Consider the following 25423-nt stretch of genomic DNA (forward strand, 5'->3'; position numbering starts at 1 on the left):
GAAGAGTCCATCTCTGTTCTCAAACACCTCAGGCTGATGTTAATAGCCTGTTTATACAGGGTGAGTACGAGAGAGAGAGAGAGAGAGAGAGAGAGAGAGAGAGAGAGAGAGAGAGAGAGAGAGAGAGAGAGAGAGAGAGAGAGAGAGAGAGAGAGCGAGGAAACAGGGCAGATACAGCATACTGCACCAGAGAGGCAGGAGAAGAAAGCATGTACTGTATGTTCCAGTAAATAGCTCTCAGACAATAGCAGAGAGCCAGCAGGTGTGCGGCGTAACATAGTTATACAAGGCCCACATTCATCATTAGCAAAACACTGCAGCTTTAATGATGCTGAAAGTGATGATCTACAAGTGCACCATGCCATTCAGGTACTTCACCAGCTGTTATGTCTACTAGTCAATCGCTAAAAGATCTGTAGAAAAGTACCACCGGATTTGATTGTGATCTAATGCCACTCTGAAAGCCCTCGGATTCAGTGGATGTCCCATCCTGAGGATTTGTTAAGGTGCTTTCACTCCAGAACAATGAAACCTTTAGTTTCGGCTCACAGTTGCTCAGGTGAAGTCACACAGAACAGGATACAGTTACTAATGCTTTTCCTTTTTTGTTCACTGGCAGGTTCACTTTGGTGTTTGGCTGTCTGGTTCTCTCAGTGTTCTCCACCATCCCTGCTCACGTGGACCTCTCCAATCACTGTCTCCTTATACTGGTGAGACACACACAAGCCTACTGTACGGTGGATGCACAATCAAAACACACACCTGAAACACTCGACACGTATTTCTGTTTACCCATTTATTTCTGCAATGACCTATTCCAGAGTAAAATGATATTAAGAAAAAAATGTACTGAGGTACTTGAGTACTTGAGTAAATTGTATGGGGGAAAGTTTGCTTAATAGCTATATGGCTATTTGTTAATAATATTATCCTGCATGGCCTAAGTGATGTCAGCAGGGACTACTGTTCAAAAGTGTGGGGTCAGTACAATTTAATTTTTTGAATGAAATTAATACTTTGATTCAGCAGGGACATTAAATTGATCAAAAATGACAGTAAAGACTTTTATGCAGTTTCAAAAGATCTTTAAAACTGTTCTTTTGAACTTTCTATTCATTATATATTTTTGGAAAAAGTACTCTGGTTTCCCAACAATGTTAAGCAGCCCCATGTTTTCAACACTATTAATGTTTCTTGAGCATCAAATCATAATGTCTGCTGAATTTTCATTGCTTTGCCATCACAGGAAAAATAATTATATTATATTATATTATATTCAATTTCACAATATTACCGTTTTTATTGTATTTTTGATCAAATAAATACAGTCTTGGTGAGCAGAAGAGACATAAATATCTTACAGACCCCCAACTTTTAAACTTTTTTGTGTGATGGGATGGTTTAGGGGTAGGGATAGTGTAAGGGGATAAAATATAGAGTTTGTACAGTATTAAAAAAAATTATGTCTATGGAGAGTCCCCACAAAGATAGTAAACCAGACGGTGTGTGTGTGTGTGTGTGTGTGTGTGTGTGTGTGTGTGTGTGTGTGTGTGTGTGTGTCAAACACACATGTTGGGTTTTCATGTTTTATGGGGACTTTCCATAGGCGTAATGGTTTTTATATCGTACATACCGTATATTCTATCCCCCTACACTGCCCCTGCCCCTAAACCTACCCATCACAGGAGACATTCTGCATTTTTACATTTCCAAAAAACATCACTTAGTCTGATTTATAAGATGTTTTCCTCATGGGGACCTAAAAATGGATTTTGGATATTGCCATCTTTGTGGGGACATTTTGTCCCCATAACGTAGGGATTACCAGTCCACACACACACACACACACACACACACACACACACACACACACACACACACACACACACACACACACACACACACACACACACACACACACACACACATAATTGTTCTAATTCTATGAGAATAGAGGAGTCCACTTACTCCAGCTATAATGATAATGTCACAGAGGAAAGACATAGCGTTGGGATCACTACTCTCAAAACAAGGTATCAAATGTGTTGCTCTCTGGTGTTCCAAAATCCCTTTAAAAACTTTGTTTGGTACTTCACGTTAAAAGAGGATCACTTGCATTAGTTTCATCCTTTCACTGGGATGTTTTTCTGGCTGATGGGATCATCTCAGATGACAACAGAAAACAGCATGGGGCTTTTAGTGATTGAGCACCTCCGTCCCATCGGACTCTTGTTGGAGTGAGCCAAGGTGTTCCTGTTTCAGTTAAATAGTCTGTATTGAGAGAGACATTCAGGGACTTTGAGCTGACCTGAAAGCAGGAGAGGATGGCGTCTACCCCACTGGTGGGAAAGCAGGACCTGGACAGTCTCCGTATCAGATAGTGCTCAGGATAAGCAAACAGTGTTGTTTCAAGCCGTGGGAAGCTCAGCTCGGCTGTCACAGTGGATCAGGACAGGACAGTTTAAAGCCTATCCCAGGCCTCTTACCCCTCAGAGAATGTGAAATATGACCTGTGAAAAGGTCCCCATCATGTGTCCATCAACAACTGCAAAGAGTACTTGAAATTTAGACATAAACATTATGAATATTCGAGATGCAAAGCATATCCAGCACTGATTCTTGAACACTAAAATAAAATAATATTTGCTCTGTTAGTTTATAAAATAGCAACATCCATCAGATCCACCAGAGAAGAAGCTTTACACCTAGTTTTATTTGATTGTTTTTATACCACTAACCCTAAACTAAAATCAAGACTTTGTGTCGATCAAAATATATATACAGTACATATATTTTACTAACAATGCTGGGTAATAACTGATTATATGTAATCTGGATTACATAATCAGATTCCAAAAAATAAATACTTGTAATTAGATTAAATTATTGTTTAAAATACTCATAATCAGAATAGTTACTTTTATATTATTACTTAATTTTAACAAAAATTGCTGTAAATTATTTAGAATTTATTGATTATCCCACACTCTTTTTTAATCTATTACATTTGCCTTTCTCAAACATTTTGTGGAATTGTACACACAGAATGCACTAGTCAGGCGACTCTAATTACATGGAAAATTAAGAGGCCGCACAGCATAAACAAATAATAGTTATTGATTAGTCAGTGATTTATAACTTTTTTATGATTTAATTAATTATTGGCTTTTCGTAAATGCATATAAACCCCCTCCAGTTCCTTCCCAAACCCTAGTTAGGCAACAAAACAAAAAAACCCTGATGTAATGTAATGTTTAGTGCACTTCATGTTGTTGATAACAAAAAATGTAATGGAAAATAGAATTTTTCTTTATCTTTGTATTTATCAATATGGTAAAATATTGTACTATTTAAATCAGTTATAAACAAGTTAGCAATCTACAAGTAATCAAAAAGTTGTCTGATTATATTACCTAATGTGTAATTATGTTTCTAACTACAATTTATATAATGTAATTTGTATTCAGTAATGGACTACAATTTGTGTAAAATTGTGTACAATTTTAATCTACCCAGCACTGATTATTTATATGTTAAACTCAAAATCGCAAATATGAATGAATGGCAATGTATAATTTAAAGAAACATTACTAAACACAGTATACATCTTTTATAAGGTTAGTATTTGTCAACCATTAGATATTTGTGAAATCAGGCATTAACAAAGCCAGACATCATCTTCAAAGCTTGCCTTCATTATTTATTTGTTTGTTTCCTAGTACTCAAGAATAAATGCCAGGTGATCAAAAAGCTTGTAAGTGTTGACTTTTCACCTGATTGTAAGCGCATTTAGCACCAGTGAGCAGTTTAATGTAAGTGTATGGTGTTTCTCCATGAGAGGAGCAGTGTTATAAACTCTATGCAGATGTGAAACACTCTGAACTCAACTGGGGTTTATCTAACGGTGCAATTAGCAGGCACCAGGAATGTGGCAATGATGGATTAGCTGAGAGGTTAATTATGTTACAGTAGCTAGACCCCTGTAGTGAACCATGTTGTGTTTGGTCCTGGCAAACCCTATGTTATGGGGACAAAATGTCCCCACATAGACAGTAATATCCGAAATCCTTTGAAAACAACTTCTAAATCATACAAAGAGATGTTTTTTGAAAGATTTTCTATGATGGTAGGTTCAGGGGTAGGGGATAGAATATACAGTCTGTAAGGTATAAAAATCATTATGTCTATGGAATATATCCATGTCTAATTTCACATAATATATGCAGCATGTTTTGTACTTATTTTTTGTGAGATAGCTTTTTAATGAACTAATTACCATATTGTATTAATTGTATCCATTAAGTGGTGCATCTGATGTCATGAAAGGTGTTTTTGATTTGCAGGAGTTTGTGATGATTGTTGTATTCGGTCTGGAGTACATCATTCGCATCTGGTCGGCTGGATGCTGCTGTCGTTACAGGGGATGGCAAGGACGACTGCGCTTTGCTAGAAAACCGTTCTGTGTCATTGGTAAGATAAAAATGTGTTTTGTAAGTGTCCTCTCCACCCGTGTATGTGTGTTTGAAGAGGGTGATGGATCTGCTGTGTTGGTGTGGATGTTGATGGATGCTCAATAGGGTAATGATAACACCTCTACCCGAATCGATGACTGACTCAAACATACATAATGACTGAAAGAGTTCTTTTTTAATTCCCTCTTAAAGAAAAAACTAGCAATAACTACCAATGAAGGATTGCAGGCAATAAGTAACAAGTGCTATTTATATTTATTACACACATGGGGTGTGTGGTATTGTGTTGTATGAGGGTAATTTAGGCCCCAGTGTGAATATATCAGAGTTGTGTGTCACACACTGAACCTCATCTCCATTCATTAAGAGACAGAGTCTCATCAGAACCCCATCAGCACTGTGACTAACTCTGAATTATGAAACAGAAAGAAAAAGGAAACAATTTCCCCTCTCTGCCTAACACATTTATTCAGCATGTCCCATTAGAAATTGTGTAAAGTTCTTTGCATATTATATACACCGACAGACCCTTAATGAAGCACTGACTTTGTGATCATTAACCACATCCTCTATTAGTTTTTCTCTTAGCACAATATAATCTTCAACTTCACTTTTTCATGGCAACACAACAACTATTAAATCATTTCAGTGATAAAAATAAATAAATAGGTTGAAAGTGACCTGATTACCTAAAATCAAAAGAAGAAGGAAAAGAAAAACTGGCCTTTTATGATTTTCGTCGTTTCTTTATTGTTTTTTGGATTTCTCTATTTGAGTATGGCTTTTGTTCACAAGGACCCTAAACAGCTGCTTTCATTCCCGTTTCCCCATGTAGCAACCTTCAAGCATTGTGAGATTCAAATTTCAAATAGCAGACTTTTAGGAGGCCACTTTCAGAATTTGTGACACAAGAACAATCTTATTTCAAACCTCAAGTGTAACATTCAGCAGGAAAATATGACGGAGGAGATTTGAGTAAAGAACAATATTATCCCTGACCCTGGTTAAGCTGGAGAGGTTTGTCAGTGTGCAGTGGAGCATTAGATATGCTGTTCTGTAAGGTTGTGGCTTCCCTGCTTTCTCTTGGCCCCTCTCTATGTCTCAGGGAGAAAGACATAACAGACAAGTGAAACTATTGAGCTACTGAGAAATACAGCAAGCTTGGTTTATAAGTAAATGGGTGGGTGTTCCTATTCCAATTATCAATATATGTATATTATTCTGTAGGTGTTGACTTGTACAAATGATCACTGAATCTTTACTCTCTTTTGTTTTTTGCGTTTCAGACATTATTGTGCTCATTGCATCCATCGCAGTGGTTTCAGCTGGTAGCCAGGGCAATATTTTTGCCACATCTGCACTTCGCAGTCTGCGTTTTTTGCAGATCCTGCGCATGGTGCGTATGGACAGACGAGGCGGTACCTGGAAACTGCTTGGATCTGTAGTCTACGCTCACAGCAAGGTATACTGAATGCTGTTTAATGGCAAACATTTGTAAATGAGCTCAGGTCATGACATTGCGTGTGAGTTTTCATGTCGAGGCAGACATGTGACCCCACAATCAACCTTTCTTTCCAGCACCGCTTGGACTGAAACTCCATCCACGGGCTGCAGCCAAACCACACGCTTCCTCAGTCCTCAGTTACCCGCCATTTAGTGGAGAGATTAGGGGTCCCCGCAATGAATCATTATGGTCGATATAATAGCAGTTACTTATTTCTATCTCCTCACAGGCTTAAGCGTTTACATTTTCCTGACATCTCTGATCAAACCAACCAGCCAAAAAATCAGCTTAAACCAACCTGGTTTGCTTGTCGTTGCTAATTCAGACTGTTTTGTTTGTTTCAGGAGCTTGTGACTGCCTGGTACATTGGCTTCTTGGTGCTGATCTTTTCTTCATTCTTGGTCTACTTGGTGGAGAAAGAATTTAACAAACAGTTTGCCACCTACGCCGATGCTCTTTGGTGGGGTACGGTAAGTCTACCTTAAATGCCTTAATGCCTCAACCGTATTTGTGCAAATTTTCCTGGACACAAAACCCCCTTTTTCATATCTATATAAAATCTATATAGAATCCTTCCTCACAGTCTGGTTTTAGGACGCTCACTTATAAAAATCACCAGTGTCTCACTGTATTTCATGCATTAATCAATAAAGGAGTTACAACCATAGGCCGTGACAGGGTTTAGTTGTTGTGGTGCACACAGCAGACTGGTTCCTCACCAGCTGACTTAACAAATCAATGCATGTAATTTCCTGCTCCTACCAAGCACTACTGGAGCTGTTTCAAGGAGATGTGAGGTCAGTTGAGGGTATGGTCTTCTGCTGTAGAGCTCAGATGCAGAGACAAACCAGCGGTGGGCCAATATTAAGCTGCCACACGGTATTTACACTGGGTTGAGCCCAAGCCAGCGTCTGGAGCTGACAGGCAGGCTTCCGAGGACGAAAACAGGCGAACGGGAGTCTGGCTTTGTGTGTGAGCTCCCTCACTCCTACTCTTTGCCTCAACGTGCTGTGAAAGGCTGCAGTGCTCTTTGCATTTGACAAATCACTCACTTTTACTGGATGTGTTGAATTTGCTTTGGCCGGGCCTTTGTTTAAGTATCCCCTGCCTGCAAAAATCCAAAGCGCTCACTTATGAGTGTGGAAAGGAGTGTGAGATGTTAGACTGATCTTTTTTATGACAAGCCACCAAAGTATTTCTCTTGCTGAAAGATGGATCTAATACCGTGCGTCTGTGTGGCCGTAACTTTAGAATACAGCTTGGTTTTGCTTTGGTGTTTATGGGTGTTTAGTATGGCATAACAGGCATGTTTGATGGCCTTTGAGTTTCCAATGCAACCTAGACAGGATTCGATCTATGTTTGGTCATTATGTAGATTATCAGAATGTGAGAGGTTACTACTTCTGCCCCATGCATGAGTGAAGGTGATATATGGAGTGTTAAAGTACACAGCCATCCTACAGCTGTCTGTGAGAAGTCAATACTTTATGTTTAGCAACATGACCTTAGTCGTTTTAAACGTATAAAAAATATTAACCCACATTCTTTCTTCAGATCACGCTTACCACCATTGGATATGGGGATAAGACTCCACAGACTTGGACCGGACGGCTTCTATCTGCAGGGTTTGCTTTGCTGGGCATCTCGTTCTTCGCTTTGCCTGCTGTGAGTAACCCAAAAACTGATATGTAGAGTTTACTGTAGCACTCACATTCTGACATTACAGTAGATTGGGATAAAATAATAAAAAGTATAGTGTAAATTCAAAAATGGATTTTCTGCCATAATTTAGTCATGTTCTTCCAAACTTTCTTTTATGAAACACAAAACTTTTATATGCTTTTTAAACTTTTATGGCTTTCTTCCACATAAAAATCCAAAAAGGAAAGAAATGTCTTTTAAAAGTCTTATGATAGCTTAGCGTGTAGAAATGTAATTTGACCATGATATTGACAATTCTTATTTTTTATGTAATATTGCAGTGTGTATTATAAATGATTTATCCATGTTCATAATTATATTTTTTCAAATGAATATGCTCTCGTAATCTTTAATCAAAAACATTGAAGCTAGGTTAGGCAATTTCTGAGAGGCTAGCAATAGCAAGTTAGCTTTGAAAGCATAAGATCCAGCCTCCCTTCAGAGCGTCTCCAAAGTGTCATGAGAGATGACATTAAACTACCTCATGTCTCAAAGCACATTAATATTGTAACATCACACGTAAATAACTTAAAGAGCGCCGACCTGTACCATCGACTGACTCACGGCGGTTTCACACTGGACACGTTGGCAGAGTGTAAGCAGCGCATATTTTTTTTAAAAACCTGAAAAATAACACATTTCACCATGAAATCATGTAGTGAAGTGTTCCGTGTGTTTCACAATCACCATATGACATCCTGCGCTGTGAAAAAAAAAAATACACGAAAACACAACACTGCCAGAAGTTTTTGCCCAAACTTCAAAGGCCCGTTTAAATGATTAAAACTAGAGGCATATCTTAACTTTAAGGTTACTTTTATCATGTAAACTACCTCTATACAGCATGTATTATGCATATGTGTTTGGGACAGAGGGGAACACGGTCGCATTCGCAGCAGATATATGCTGCCCATCCTAAATCAAAGCACGAGACAGACAGGGGTCGGAGGAGAACACCGGAAAAGGTGACAGAATGGACGATATTTGTCTGTATTTGCACTACACAAGCCGCGGTTCAGCTGCACAGCCGCTCTCCATACGCACTGCTTCTGCGCTGCCACCGCACTGCTTACAGTGTGAAACCGCCTGACGACGTGTGATGTCTGCGCGAACAGGGTGCGCGGAGGTATGCAAACACATAGGTTGACAGGCAGGTAGGACATCCTATCATTGTATTCAGACCAAATGAATTTTCATTTTTAGATGAGCCGTTCCTTTAAATCCATGAACTTAAATCCTTGAAATAAATGAACAAACAAGCGAATTTATTGTTCCGAGGTTAAGCATTAGGTTAAGTGTTATTTCTTATCCTGACTCTTTAAGTGATCTCACTTACGAGAGATGGGGGATTTGTGGTCTTTTAGGAGAAAACTTGAAATCACTAATAGCATTTTTGTGAGTCCAGGCAGACTGTTTGTGCTGTGAGGATTTTTATGATGTGTTTGAGAACGCACAGTATGTGTGGCTGTAAAGCCCCTCAGTGACCTGTCTGACTCATTCTTGTCAATTGTTCTGTAATTCTCTGCTCACAAATGTGTACTGCACACTCGCAGCCTCTCTTAGACCAAATCATCGGATTGAACCTTAGTAATAGGGGACGTTTGTGTTCTTTCTGTGGGTGGATGTGGGTGTAGGGTATTCTCGGCTCTGGCTTTGCTCTGAAGGTCCAAGAGCAGCACAGACAGAAGCACTTTGAAAAGAGGAGAAACCCAGCAGCCAGCCTCATACAGGTAAGCTCACCTCATTTGAAACAATTGTCAGTCAGACATTCTGAGGAACTCATCACGTTAATTTTTAAAACAGAAAATGTATAAACCTTTCAGTGCTACTGCATCCATGGCTAATGCTCAACTCTGTTTGAGTTTCATTATTGTTCGTTGATTAATAGAACTTGGACAGATTTCTTCGTGTGATTTGCCCTATCCTGATGCTCAAAGATCAGATTCACTGCAATGTACTCATACACTGCACACAATTACCACATTAATATCGATATAATTTCATGCCTGCAAACTTTATAAAGGAACATATGAAAGGCAATGGCACTCTGGCATTTAAATTGTTTTACGTGACAATTTAAATTGAATAATTCACAAAAAGCCCAGTTAATTACCAAATTTAAATCCTTTTCTTTATCAGTTTATTTGTCTTCTTTTCCAGTTAAAACATCATCATTATAATAATAATAATAATATTATTATTATTTAAAATAGATTTTATGATTTTTATATGCTTTTGCTTTTTGTAGATAATTTTATTATCTGTATATTTGTCTTCTTTTCCAATTAAAACATCTAAACAAATAATGATATATATGTACACACTCAAATATTTTTTTTCTATCTGCATTTCTTATATTTTTCCTATATATATTTTACCAGACAACAAGACAAAAATACAGATTAATAAGGATTGTTTTTGTAGTGAACCATGTTAATTTAATTTTTTTAACAAAAGAAGAGAAAATGAACAATTCCACGGGCATTGATTACATGGGGACTATTATCTTCCATCAGAGCCAAAGGAAACATTTGCCGATATTTATGATGTGTTTCCACGGAAGGAATTCTGAGAAAGGGCCTCCTTGAGGACAATAGCTCTTCCTAATGGACGGTGCATCCTTCTCCTAGCAGGAGAAACAGATTTACTCCTGGAAAATGTGCACAAACGGACATACACGCGCGCACACACACATATCTACAAAACATTAAGGTCCTGTAATATTATAGAAATGAGTTACTTCCTTTTAGCTGCTGTTGAAAACCCACAAGCAATTTCCCAACTATTTTAACCACCATGACCCCTTTTCTTTCTCCAGGTTGTTTTCTGATATTGCAGACAGAGAAGATCTCATATATTCACTGTTCCTTATGTTTAATTTGTCTCTTTTCCTGCTCTGTGTTTAACCTTGATTTTAATTTTTTCTAAAGTCCTTTTTAAGTGGGCATCCAACCATCCATGTATTTTGACAATGATGTGTTATTTAAGGTGTAATGTTGCAGGGACTGCATTGGTGCATCATTTCTCATCATTTGTGCTCTCTCACCTCTCTTAAATCACTTCAGGTCTTTATATAACGCAGGAATATATATCTTAATTATGATCTGTGGAGTATGACTGTCAGCTATGTCTGGGTTCGAATTCTTCCCTGCATGTTACGATTGCTGTTTTCTCTTTACTGACATTTTTGTCCAGAATGATGGAAAATATGCCCTCCCTCCTCACTGCTGTCACGCAATTTGAGAGCACCTTCTTCAGTGTTTCACTCTTGTGATGTTTTTCCTTTTCACAACACGTCTTCTGTTTCTTTCTTATTGTTTTTTAAAGCAGTTATTCATCTCAACACATAAAACTCTATCCATTATCACATTATTATAAGTCAACATGAAATGAAAACTTTCAGAATGCACATTCCTGGTTTTATTGTGAATGATTCACCAGTTCCCGTTATTACATTTTTTTCTTTTTGTCTTAATTTTTAATCAAAATGACTTCTTCCCTTGCAACCACATTTCATTATACTGCCGTCACTTAGGTCCTGCAGTATACCGGAGAATGTAGTCAAATAACAATTGTTTTCGTACATTTGCTTTCAAGTCTTGCTTCATTCTAATAATCATTCTAATTTCCAATGAATAAATTGCACCCTAACTTGATCTATTTACTTAAATGCATCACAAATTCAGAAGTTAAATGCAAGCAGAGTTTAATTTCGATTTAAAATTTTATCCAAATATTGACAATATAATTCTGTTTAGATTGAAATAATGCTAAGTATATTTTAATGCCAGATGGCCACACATAAACATGACATATTAACACATATGAGGCCGCAAACAAAGTTTGCACTCGTTTTGGTAAATGTATTAATATTTTTTTAATTATTGTGCTTTATAAACACCTATTTGCATATAAACTCTTTTCATTCACCACATAACTTTTTAGTCCTCTGGCTGTTTTGATGTTGTGTGTGCCACCAAGACATCAAGACATTTATTCAACACCGATCCACTGTCATATTTGGACATGGAACATGTGACATTTTCATGTTTGCATTTTTTTTTTTATAAGGGAGTCCAAAAGTTCAAGACCTCACAAAAAATGCTGTCATTAAAGCAAAAGGGAGACATACCAAATACCCTTTGGGCCAGATTTACTCATAGCTTGCGCCAGTGCCAAAACTTTGTTTAGCGTTAAAAAAACTACTTACGAAAGACACAAAATGACACATTAGCGCTGAAAAGGTGTGTAGACAGTTATTTTTGCGGGGATTTACTAATGTTTGCGCTAGTCGATTTACTGGTATTTCCACCTTTATTTACCGCCCAAAAAAAGCATGTCTTAAACCAGATGCTAATTTGCGTTGCTCTTGGTAGATTGCGTTGGTCATTATGCAAATGCGTGTCGTCAGTTCACTCCCATTGCTACTTTCTGGTTTTGTGCTCATGCTAATTTGCCCTTTTTAGTAAATTTGTCCCTAAACATTCAACAATATTATTGACTGTACTGACTCTGTTGAATGAGAACTGAACTGAGTTGGCGATGACATCATTTATGCAGAACTGCTTTATAGATGAAATTAACTAATTTAATAATTTGATGATTTTTACAATTTACAACAGACTGAATCAACACTGAATTGACTTCAGCTGAACAACAGTCAGTCGAAATGCATAATTTTCCTGTTATCATTGTAAAGCTGCTTTGAAACAATCTATAATGTATAAAGTGATGTTTTATTTACAAATTTCGTGAGAAGCACGTTCAGATAATTAAACCTAATTAAACACGAGTGGAACACATTAAGCTCATCAGTTTAATCAACGATAAGAGGTGTATATATACAGCAAATTTACCGTTTTTATTTCAGCATCCCTCCACCACCCCATCTCCTCACTTTAATTTAATAAACTCTTATTAGACGTCAACACAATCCATTATATAACACAGTCTAGTTCTAGACTATCTCTATCACAGAGGGATACTCTGGGTTCGGGCCAAAATTCCGAGCCCTCCCCCGGACAGCACGCCAAATACGCATAATCTTTACTCTATTTAATTTGATGTAAATGTGAACTTGTGAAGCGCTATAAAAATAAAGGTGACTTGGCTTGATTATGAAACAATGAATTCCATTACATTGTTCAATTCAACTTTCACTTACATTGTTATGCAGATAATCTTATTTTTAAGTATTTTCACTAGTGATCTCAGACTTTTGGACCCCAAAATACATTTAGCAGAATTTTAAACTAAATGAAATCAGTGGTTTGAAGAAATGTCTTGAGCCCAATCAGTGATTCACTGGCTGTTCCCTCACCATGCTATTGTCTTTCTCCACCCATGTCCTCGTGTGTGTGTGTGTGTCTGTCTCCTGCACCAGGCTGCGTGGCGTCTCTACTCCACAGACATCTCCAGAACATACCTGAGTGCCACATGGCTGTTCTATAAAAGTGTTCTCCTTCCTCAAAGGCATGTATCTATGCAGTGAACTGGTGGAAGAGCGCTTACATGAACCGGTTGTTACTAATCTTTTTTTTTCCTTTTGTTGTTCTCCTTTTTTTCCAATCCCTGCTTTTTTCCTGGCCTTGTGTATTTCTCCTTTTATTTTCTACTCTCCTCATTTCCCTCCCTATTTTTCTGGTTTTGTATATTCTGCACGTAGTGTGTGTGGCGTAGCTATGCGGCTGATGAGAACTCGGTTTCCATTGCTACCTGGAAGCCTCATTTGAAGGCGTTGCATACCTGCAGCCCTGCAAAGTAGGTACAACTCTGGCAGCTGGTGTCGTATTTGGTGTCAGTGCTTCTGTAGCTCTCATTTTCCCACTTCCCTCAGCAAATAAACTGTTTTCACTCAGTCTGTCTCTCTTCCTAAGCATAATCATCTCCTCTGTTCCCTACCGCAGTCTTGTTAGATATCCATGCTTTTTTAAAGACTCATTTGCTCACTGAGCAAAGGCACATGGCCAGGTGTCAAAAGTACAGAGAAATTATACTAAGTTAAGCATGGTTATTTTGCTTTACGTTTTCGACAAGGAATAAAAAAAATAAAAAAGGTAATTGTGAAATTATACCCAAGTTAAAGGGATAGTTCTCCCAAAATTAGCCCATGATTTACTCACCCTCAAGTCATCCTAGGTGTATATGACATTCTTCTTTCAGACAAATAAAATCGGAGTTACATTACAAAAGTCCAGGCTAATTCAAGCATTAGAATTTGATTAATAGTTTTTCTGTTTTTGAAGTCCATAAAAAGTGCATCTGTCCGTCAAATAACATGCTCCACGCAGCTCTGGGGTGTTAATAAAGAACTTTTGAAGCGAATTGATGCGTTTGTGTAAGAAAAATATCCATATTAAAACTTCATAAAGTAAACTTTCGGCCAACGCCTTCCCTGTTCAAATTATGGAAAAATAGTTGAAAGTTCCCCAGCCGATCGAAAGACTAACGTGACCAGGTAGGCTCGTCATGACGTCACGTACGCATCTTGAGTTTCACTTTCAACATTCAACACTTTTCCACGGAAGGCGGTCGGCCGAAAGTTTTGAATATGGATATTTTTCTTATACAAACGTAAGCGTCAATTCGCTTCAGAAGGCCTTTATTAACCCCCCGGAGCCGCGTGAAGCACGTTATTTGACGGACAGATGCACTTTTTATGGACTTCAAAAACCGAGCAACTATTAATCAAATTCTAATGCTTGGATTAGCCTGGACTTTTGTAATATAACTCCGATTTTATTAGTCTGAAAGAAGAATGTCATATACACCTAGGATGACTTGAGTAAATTATGGGCTAATTTTCATTTTTGGGTGAACTGTCCCTTTAAGCATGGTTACTTTGTCAAAACTGTACCATGAAAGTAAAGATTTGAAAATAATATTTCAAAGTGAAAAAGAAACTTTTATTCATCAGCTTTTAAATTGTATTTATATGCACTGTAAAAATAAATATGATCAATAAGTTATGACAACATATGTTTTTACATTGCTTTAACTCGTCAAAATAAGTTAAGGAATTTTTGTTATAAGTTATATAAATGTTTTTGTTATAAGTTATATATTTACATATAAGACAGAATTCTGAGTTGTACCAATTCTGACTTTTATATCTCTTGAAGTGTATATCTCTTTTTTGATTTATGGATTAAAATATTTTTTTAAAAACACTAGAACAATGTTATCTATGACTTGTGTACATCTTGTGTACATTATCCCAGATGTTTCCAAGAATGTTTAAATCCAGAGAAATAAGCAATTTTAACTATGGCACGGGCCATGTCCATGCATCGCCTATCAATGACACCATACCCAGGTTACCCTATATTTAATTTTGTAGGTAAATTGGAACGCCAAAAAAACGCTTTAATATATTGTGTTTTATGAGACAGGTGAACAGGTGTTTGGATACATTAATCGACAGAAAACTAATTATTGTTATATAGCTCAACACAGTCTTATTGTTTATCTTGTTTTCTTGATTTAGAGCGAGTGCCATGTTTTACCATGCCTAATATCGATCTAGCTTACTACAGTGTGCAACAAGTGTCTCGTAGTAGCCACTGAGCGAACGCACAGCATTATAACATAACTTTCAACACACTCAAATGTATGTAATATGATAAAACAGCGCTGCGTTACCCCACATATGCATGACAGGAAGAAGCGGAAGCGGTCGTCTGTGGCATTAATAATAGCTCAGCTGATCTTGAGCCGTGTGTCACGCTTGTCTCTCATTGGCAAACACTCCTGCGGCCTCGTTCCGCTCCAGCGGCTTTCCGCCCCACCCTGCTTCATACTACAGTAACGTTAATAAATCTTTAATAAATTAGCTCATCCATGAATAGGATTTCTACCCGAGTCCCATCAGATTCTTTTCCACCGGCTGTAGAGGCGAAGACAAGGCATCATCAAGCTACGGGACCTCTAGCAGCGAAAATTACATAGTGTGCCTCAAAATTGTACGATTTAAGATTTAAACTCTTAATTGCAATAAATAACATCAGAAACTTGTAGTTTTGAAGTCTGAATAGCGAGATGTTAATTTTAGATATTTTATTCCATGGTGGAAACAAGTTTCCATAGATTGCAGAAATTACCAAACTGTAGATATTTATAGAATTTCATTGAGAAAAACTCAACTCAGCTATTCTGAATGCTCAAATTCTCAGTTATTAAAAATAACTAACAATGCGTTACTTGAAATTTTTTAACTTTAAATTCATAATCAGATGATTTTATAGTTCTTTGACATTGTAATATTGTTGTTTATAGGCTGACACAGTGATATTTGTTCATTGTGTCCACACTCAAATCAAGTTTGTTAGTCTTTCTCAGCAGTTATAACTATAACTTATTGCTTTACGTAGTGTTGGTGACTGATGAGACAGCTCTTCATGAGAGTGAATAATAGTAAACATTAGTAAATGCAAATTACCCCAAATAAATCCTAATGAAGTAGTTACTGAAATACATCACAGCCATGTGTACAGCTAGATTCAGTATAGGGAACATAAGCCTTCTGTATAACAGAAGCTTCAAAGTTTCAGTTTGGATGAGAGCCACATACTCACACCTGCTTCCTTGTATAGATCCTGTGGCTAACTGAAATTTCGTTGCCCAGAATAGATAAATCACATCAAACAGAAGCCAAGACAGTTTGTGGACAGACACCTGAAGACAGACACACGCCAATGCTCTGACAAATGGGTGTACTGTTATATTAAGGCCAATTTCTTGAGTACTTACCATAGACTGTAAAAGGTACTTACACAGAAAACAGTTCTTGATAACACAGCTGTCCCTCTGCTAGCGCTCGTCTTAGTCAGCTTGACTGTGCATTGCTCATAGCTTGCATGCCTGCTTGTGTGCTGCCTGTTTATACTGTCTTAAAAAGACTCTCCATTTCTTTCTACTCTTAATATGTGTGTGTATGTGTGTGTGTGTGTGTGTGTGTGTGTGTGTGTGTGTGTGTTTTGACGTATACTTATGTTTAATTTCCTTTTTTAACATTTAAACTGTATTTTGTGTGACACAGTGTGAAATATATTGTTGTGTCATTCCCTAAATGAATCACTCAGTATATTTCAGAGGCATCTGTGTCTCTCCTGTAGTCTCCTTATTAGTTTCTGTCGTTCATGTGAAGTGTTAATATCCTGCCTCTTTTCTCTCTATGTTTTTAACTAACACCTGAAGGAAAGACCAGGGGGAATCCATCAGCAGGTTTGTTGTTCTCGTATCTACATCCTCCTAGTGTCCGGAATGTTTTACTTTCTTATCGATTGTGTTTTAGCTTCCATGGCTTCAATAGGTATAAGAAGAAGAATTAAGTCCATTCAGTCATGGCATGTTACATGTCTTGCTTTATCATTCATTCCCTCTGATTTTCCTTTATTTGAAGTAGTAGCTATAGTATATATGGTATGTACAGTCATCCACTCATTATCACAAAATAAACTAAGACCAGATGATCAGGATCCCAGTGTATAGCTAATTATATTGTCTCTCTTATTACAAGGCTACCTAAAATATATGATCAATATATTGATTTTATTTTATTAACTTACTTGTATATTATTGCTTACTACTTCTATTCAGCAAGGAGGCATTACATTGATCAAAAGAGACAGTAAAGACATTTACATTGTTTACAAAAAAGAAAACGTTTTATATATTTTATATATGATAAATGCTGGGTAATCCTTCAAATAATCCTCAAACTATATTATAGTTTCCACAAAAATATTAAGCAGAACAACAGTTTTTTAACTGTGATAATACAGAATATTACTTGGTCATCGAATCAGCATATTAGAATGATTTCTGAAGGATCATGTGACACCTCATGATGCTGACTTTATTCGTTTTATTCACATTATTAAAATATATCAAAATAGAAAAAAAAAGTTATTTTAAATTGTAAAAATATTTTGCAGTTATTTTAACTGTATTTTTGATCATATAAATGCCTTTGTTCTATCTAAAAAATATAACCGACCCCAGTCTTTTGAACAGTAGGATAATTTAAACAGATATTATTATTAATTATATTATTAATACAACCCCAAATCAGAAAAAGTTGGTAAATTTCTAAATTTACTTTGACTTGTATTTCATTGCAGACAATATGAACACAAAATATTTCATGTTTTGTCTGGTCAACTTCATGTTATTTGTAAATATGCATCCTTTCCTGTCATTCAGACCTGCAACACATTAAAAAAAAAGTTGGGACAGTAAAGCATTTACCACTTTGTAATGTTGCCATTCCTTTTCACAACACTTAAAAGACGTTTAGGGACTGAAGACACCAAGTGATGAAGTGTTTCAGGTGTAATTTTGTCCCATTCTTCCTGCAAACAAGTCTTAAGGTGGGCAACAGTACGGGGTCTTCGTTGTCGCATTTTGCGCTTCAAAATGCTTCACACATTCTCTATTGGAGACAGGTCAGGACTGCAGGCAGGCCAGTCAAGTACCCGTACCCTCTTCCTCCGCAGCCAGGACTTTGTAATGTGTGCAGAATGTGGTTTTGCATTGTCTTGTTGAAATTTGCATGGACGTCCCTGGAAAAGCTCTTCTTGAAGGCAGCATATTATGCTCCAAAATCTCTATGTACTTTTCAGCATTAATGGTGCCTTCACAGGTGCCTTCAGTTACCTTTGCCAAGGGCACTGACACAACCCCATACCATGACAGACCCTGGCTTTTGGACATGTTGCTGGTAACAGTCTGGATGATCCTTTTCTTCTTTGGTCCGGAGCACACGGCGTCCATTCCTCCCAAAAAATACCTCAAATACTGATTCATCTGACCACAGTACACGTTTCCACTGTGTGATGGTCCATCCCAGATGCCTCCGAGCCCAGAGAAGTCGACGGCGCTTCTGGACACTGTTAACATAGGGCTTCCTTTTGGCACAGTACAGTTTTAACTGGCATTTGTGGATGTAACTACGTATTGTGGTACTTGACAAAGGTTTGCCAAAGTAGTCCTGAGCCCATGTGGTGATATCGCTTATAGATGAATGACGATTCTTGATGCAGTGCCGCCTGAGGGATCGGAGATCACGGTTGTTCAGCTTAGGCTTGCGCCCTAGTCCTTTACGCACTGAAATTCCTCCAGATTCCTTGAATCTTTTAATTATGTTATGCACTGTTGAATGTGAAATATCCAAATATCTTCCTATCTTTCTTTGAGGAACATTGTTTTTAAACATTTCAATAATTTTCTCACGTATTTGTTGGCAAACTGGCGATCCTCGGCCCATCTTTGCTCCTAAAGGATTAGACCTTTCTTGGATGCTGCTTTTGTACCAAATCATAATTACAATCACCTGTTGACATCACCTGTTTCAAATCACATCATTATTTAACCATTTGACCTCATTACTAGCCCTAAATTGCTCCTGTCCCAACTTTTTTTTAAATGTGTTGCAGGTCTGAATGACAGGAAAGGATGCATATCTACAAATGACATGAAGTTGACCAGACAAAACATGAAATATTTTGTGTTCATATTGTCTGCAATGAAATACAAGTCAAAGTAAATTTAGAAATCACTTCTTTTTTTATTTATTTGTGTTTTCCATACCGTCCCAACTTTTTCTGATTTGGGGTTGTATAACATATATAATTATTTTAGTGATTTGACCAATATATTGTTATATATAATTACATATATAAATGTATTAATATTATATACAAATATTCTAGATAGAGAGAAACCATAGAGCGATGAGTGACACATGGAAGTAGCACCAGTTTGTTGTTTTGAACAACAGACAAATATACAGTTTAGTGGTTTAGTTTCACTGCTGCATCAGCAGCAATTGTCTAGTCAGGTATTCCAGAGAGCCATTTAAAGGGATAGTTCACCCAAAAATGAATTTACTCATTTAAATCATTTACTCACCCTTTAGTTGTCCCGAACCTGTATGAGTTTCTTTGTTCTGCTGAACACAAAAGAATATATTTTGAAGAATGTTTGTAACAAAGCAGATAGAGCAACCATTGATTACCATAGTATTTCCCCCCCTACTATGGTAGTCAATGGTTGCTCTATCTGCTTAGTTACAAACATTCTTCAAAATATCTTATTGTGTGTTCAGAAGAACAAATAAACTCACACAGGTTTGGAACAACTTCAGGGTGAGAAATGATGACAGAATTTTCCTTTTTGGGTGAACTATCCCTTTAAGTCATAGAATAGTAGTTTACATGTGGAGCAGCTTCTCTTACTAAATTTTCTCTTACATTTCTGTGAGTGTGCAAGACACTAGAATGTGAATAGACACACTGGTGTTCATCTGTACTAAAATATATATGCATGCGTGTGTGTGTGTCTGTGTGTGTGCGACATGCAAAGCTCTTTCTATAATACTGTAGAGTACTTTAGCCTACTTTTCTTTGTCTACGTGCATGGACTGAAACGTGATGCACTTTTTTCCATCTACTGTAGATATTGTTTATATTGATCGATAAATATTACTACAGTTAGGAAAAAGAAATGATCACAGCATGAATGCATTTATCATTTTCTTTTTTTCCTAATAACTTCCCAAATACCTTTCATCAATTGGTCCAGTATGTAATAGCAGTGAGAAATAGTAACTCAGTTCCAGCTGTTGACATTTAGGACCCTGCATGTTTGTACACAGCACTGGACTATATTTAGGTGCATTAAAGACTGTCGCATTTGCAAGGCCATAGTGCCAGATGTTTGTAGTCAGGCTGATGATGTTTTGTGTTTTAATTTTCATAGAATCCCATCAGGGATGGAGCTTATTGCTTGGTTCTTGTAAATAATGGTTGCACCCAAAGCCTTTTTCTTATTTGTATCCTCACACTTTCAATTAATGCTGGAATTGGATGTTTGCATGGTTCATATTAGATATGAGAAGAGCAGAGCACCAGCACTCAGACTTAAATGAAGTCATTTACAGTTAGAAAAGCCCACAGTGTGTGGCAAATGTGTCATTAAATATGGTGGAAAATTAACCTTCAATTTGCAAAGGCATTACAGCAGACAGCTAAGCTGTGAATACTTTTTCACAGCTTGTGGAAATGGACGAATATATAATGTCTTTAAGGAAACATTAGGTATAATCCACAATCCACATAATCCATTTTGGTACTGTACTGGTTAGAGTGAAAAGAATTAAATATTTACAGAAAGAAAATGTATAATTATTAACCAACAAATCCAAGAACGTTTGTCAAAGTTAGTTGGATGTTAGACAGGTTTTGTACACTGTTTATGTGAATATACTTCTAGTGTGGATGTGTTTGTGAGTGTGTGTGGTTTGGTGCAATTCTAAAACTAATTCAACTTTTTATTACCATGTTTGGTTGCAAAAACACACCACTTTATTTTGCATTTTGCTCCATTTTTATCCCCAAGTAGTGGCTCAGTTTCTGTGTTGCACTATCCATATAATTCTTCCACTTAAGGAAGATGTTTCTGCTCACAGTCTAACTAACTCATCTACCATCTGTCTCCCTCATTTCCTTAGTAAGGGTCATAGTAATAGACAGAGGCTCTTCAGGAGGTATACCACACGGATATATAGGTACCCAGCATCCCCCACTGCTCCAGCAATTTGACCAATGTGAATGCTGATTAACCTTATGCATGGATGATGACGGCCACCTCAGATAACCCCGTCCCTACAGACCCCACAGAGGGTTTAATATGAGGGTCCTGTGCCTGTTGCCTGAAGGATTTAACTGCCACTAACTGATTTATCCAACATCCTTTATCTGACATGCAGCAATTACTCTATAATATAAATTTTTACAGATACAATATATGATTTGTGATTTAGGATCTGTAAGATCCATGTAGCAAAATAAAGCTTTTAAGATGTTTTAACTTCAAACCGCCAGCATCCCGTATTGTAATACATGCAGGAATAATGATTCAATCATTTTTTTTAAAGGTTCAGTTGGGTTTTGAAGGATATCTATGACTGTACTGTATATGTCTCAGTTTGCATCCCACCTATTAAACACATTAGTCATAAACTTGCATGTTGCATGTGCATGAACTTTGGCTCCTTGTTCTTGTAAATCACCTTTATAGCATTATGTCTCCACTCTCCTTTACACTACATCTCTTTCACACACAAACTACTGAGCATGAGCTAAAAAGCACAGTGTATTATGTATATATCCAGCATGATTTAAGAACCCCAGCTTATGGGGTTGTTGTCTTTGATGGAATATGTACGTAGTTGCACATAAACTGTTTATTCTATATATGACATGCCTGTCCAGGGCTCTACATCAGGCCTAGAAAGGCAGCTTATGGAGATGTTGTCAGGCTGCTCCACATTGAAGGTAGCAATAGAAGTAGGGTGGACAGAGAGTCATGCTTCAAAATGTTGCTTGCTGATTGGTGGAAACCTGGGAATGGGATTTGTGTTGCATGATGGTCTTTTAATGCAATTTTTGAGAAAAGTATAAGACTTCAGCAAAGAACATCCAAGTAAGATCCAAGTCATGACAAAAAAAGATGTATTGCTTTACTGAAGGAATCTGGTAGAAACTGTAGAAAGGAAGGCTTGCAGGTCCAAAATAAGCCACCACAGCTCATTTTATTAAACTAAACTTTAGTTAAATGCCTCTTTCTCTTCATTCCATGTTTAATTATTTTTCTGTTTATTTGTTCCTTCCCACTTCCTGGCCTCTTCCATCCCTCATCTTTACTCTCCTGCAGCCAAAAGTTAAGTTTTCGGGAGCGTGTGCGGATGGCCAGTCCTCGTGGTCAGAGTGTAAAGAGCAGACAGATGTCAGTGAACGACCGACGCTCTCCTGGCACAGAGGTGGGAGTGGAGGGCAGCAGCCCTGCCAAGGTGCAGAAGAGCTGGAGTTTCAATGATAGAACACGCTTCCGGCCATCACTCAGACTCAAGAGCCAATCTCGCACAACGACTGAAGGTGAAAGGCTTTTTTTTGCTGTTATCTGCTAGTCTTGACACCATTTGACGCTTTTAGAAACAAAAATGAGTCCCTTTATGCCTTATTGTAATTGGTGTTTTTCTGGATTTATCCCTGAAGGCAGGATTTACACACACTATGGGCTGCAGTGGGAGAACATGGTCTCTCATGGGACCCTCTGTTTGCGCTAGTTATCCTTGGCTAATGCTCCCATCACCAGAATGCCCCTCAGGGAAGAAGAGAGCAAAGCAGAGATAGAGACATTGTTTATAGGAGGATATTCAGTATTGACAGAATACTGTACGTTAGTCACAAAGGACGAGAACCCATGGTCCCATGGGAAAAATAAAACACAGGGAGACCATTTAGTACCCTGTTTAATAAATATTTAGCCAACATTATTTAGTCAAAGTAGTGAATTTGCAAGCGAAAACAAAGCTTTGTGAATTTTTCATAGTTGAACGATGATATTAAACAATATATCCATGTGGCCCACGTCACAGCAAGTAAAACATGTTACATACATCTTTTTTTTTCAGTGGATATGATAAGTTATGTCTTCAAGGTGACAGCGTGAAAGTCAACAAATCTTTTCTTCCATATTATATTAAAATAGAAAAAAAAAACTTATTGAAATGTTGTGAGTTTATGCTTAAAACAAGAAAAAAAATAATTTAATTTTAGTAAATTTTTCAGTAAGCACTTCATATCTTAAGTAATTTTGCTTCTCAAGTAAATATATCTCAAGTATGTTTAGATATTACAATTCTGAGAAATATTTTTTTTTTGCAGTGCAATACATCACCTGGGAGAATTCTGTCATTTTCAATAGAAGATATCAGTTATTTTGATTATAATAAATAAATAAATAAATGTGTACTTGGATGTACCTTTAACAATAAGATCAATAACATGCATTTATAAAATAGATTATTTTACTAAATAAAATGCCTCTCAGGGACTTCCCTTTTTTAAACTGCTTACACTTTGAATTAACCGTTTCACTGAAATGAATCTCACTTCCAAATGCTAGTTTAGGAGAGCACATTTCATTTTCCAGCAAAGCTGAGTATGCAAACAATGTGATATAAAATACAGAAATGTATGCAAAAAAATTGAAATGTACACAGAAATGTAGTGTTTAGTTTGCCATGTGCCATGCTACTAAAGAATGGTTCACTACGTCTCGTCACTCTTCAACACTGCACCTACGTGTTTTGTTGTTGTTGTTGTTGTTGTACGGTAAGATTTATTGTAACTCCCAACGAGTGCATTTTCACAAAGGTAGCCCAATTTAGCAGAATTTGCAAAGGTAGCATCTGAGTGGCAGAAGCAATCTAGTTTCAGCCCTGTGTGAGTCCCATCAAGCCAAAATAATTCTCAAGCCTGCTGTTACCACACACTGACTTCATACTCTTATATAACACACACTATAGATCAATATACAGGTTATATAGCCTATAAGAAAGGGGAGCAAAGGGGAAGAAAATTCTTCAGCTCTGGATAGCAATCTCTCTTCCAGGCTGCATTTATCTGTGCCATACACTACAAGTGCTGATGTGGTCAGGCATCACTCACAGTTTAAATGGAAGAATGAATTATTTTCTACAAACATCATATCTAAATAATTTGTCTGTAATCTGTTTCTTTTTGTTTTTGATTTAAGTCCTCAAGTCCTTTTTTACTTTCATCCTTGTATTTCTTTTGATCTATATACAGTACAGTATATTTACATTTATGCATTTTGGCAAATGCTCTTATCTTAAATTGGTATATATATATATATATATATCATATTTTTATATATATTTTTTATATATATAAAAAAGGTATATATATATATATATATATATATATATATATATATATAGAGAGAGAGAGAGAGAGAGAGAGAGAGAGAGAGAGAGAGAGAGAGAGAGAGAGAGAGAGAGAGAGAGAGAGAGAGAGATGCCCCAAGGTATCGGCTGCCGATATTTATCGGCCGATTTTTTATTTCAAATTAAAACCATCTGCATATCGGCTATAGCATGCAAAAAGCTAAAACTGATGGTTTTGATTTACTGCGTGAAGGCTTGAAGTTGTATACTGTCTGTTGCACAATCCAATGTTTTTTTTCTCTGGTTAAAATAATTAAATACTTGCCAAAACAAAATGAAACCTGTTCAAAATATATCAAGGCTCAACAATGCCAGGGACAACTGATGGAAATGTCACTTTCCCTGTAGGGTGTCATGAAAGTTTATCATTTGCACATGTTTTTAAGCCTTGCTAATTTAAATAAACAAGTGCAAGAAGATGCAAAAGAGAACTTAATTTGGTACTCTGTGTGATAAGTTTTAATACTGAATTGAGTTTTCTTTCACTGCTTCTTGCGCTGGAACGGACAAATTCACACACAATTATATCAAAGAGCCCATCTTGGCGAGTATCCTAGTAAACACAGTGGGTTGTGGCTTAAGTGAATGTAAACAGTAAGAGAAATAAAACACCTGTGTATCAGTATATTGGATCCATGCAGCTCATAAAGGCCACATTTACACTGCAGGTCTTGATGCACAATTCCGATTTGGTGACTATATCCGTCGCCCTATATCGACATCCATCCGTCATATCTATATTTGCATTCACACTATACACTGGCGAAACAGCCCAAGACGTTCTGATCTGCAAAAAAGGAAGTAAAACGGCGCGATATGCGATGGACGCAATGGATGCAGATGAAATGATTATTTAATGTTTTAATCTTTAAAGGTAAGCAAAACATTGCTCTCGTAAGGCAGAGAAAAAAGAGGAGAGCCCTTGATTGCAGT

General features: G+C 37.1%; 1 protein-coding gene across 2 annotated transcripts in view; it reads left to right on the plus strand.

Annotated features, from left to right (window-relative positions):
- Positions 1 to 25423, plus strand: part of kcnq5a (potassium voltage-gated channel, KQT-like subfamily, member 5a) — a 162919-nt gene that overhangs the window by 129508 nt on the left and 7988 nt on the right. For both annotated transcript variants that reach the window (XM_079842995.1, XM_079842996.1), the window contains exons 3-11: positions 620 to 710; positions 4344 to 4470; positions 5759 to 5934; positions 6321 to 6446; positions 7531 to 7641; positions 9312 to 9407; positions 13343 to 13437; positions 16873 to 16899; positions 22393 to 22613. In XM_079842995.1, the coding sequence (XP_079699121.1) occupies positions 620 to 710; positions 4344 to 4470; positions 5759 to 5934; positions 6321 to 6446; positions 7531 to 7641; positions 9312 to 9407; positions 13343 to 13437; positions 16873 to 16899; positions 22393 to 22613 (1070 nt within the window). The remainder of the gene's footprint in view (positions 1 to 619; positions 711 to 4343; positions 4471 to 5758; positions 5935 to 6320; positions 6447 to 7530; positions 7642 to 9311; positions 9408 to 13342; positions 13438 to 16872; positions 16900 to 22392; positions 22614 to 25423) is intronic.

The sequence above is a fragment of the Gobio gobio genome (genome assembly GCF_949357685.1).
Source record: "Gobio gobio genome assembly, chromosome: 18".
NCBI lineage: Eukaryota > Metazoa > Chordata > Actinopteri > Cypriniformes > Gobionidae > Gobio > Gobio gobio.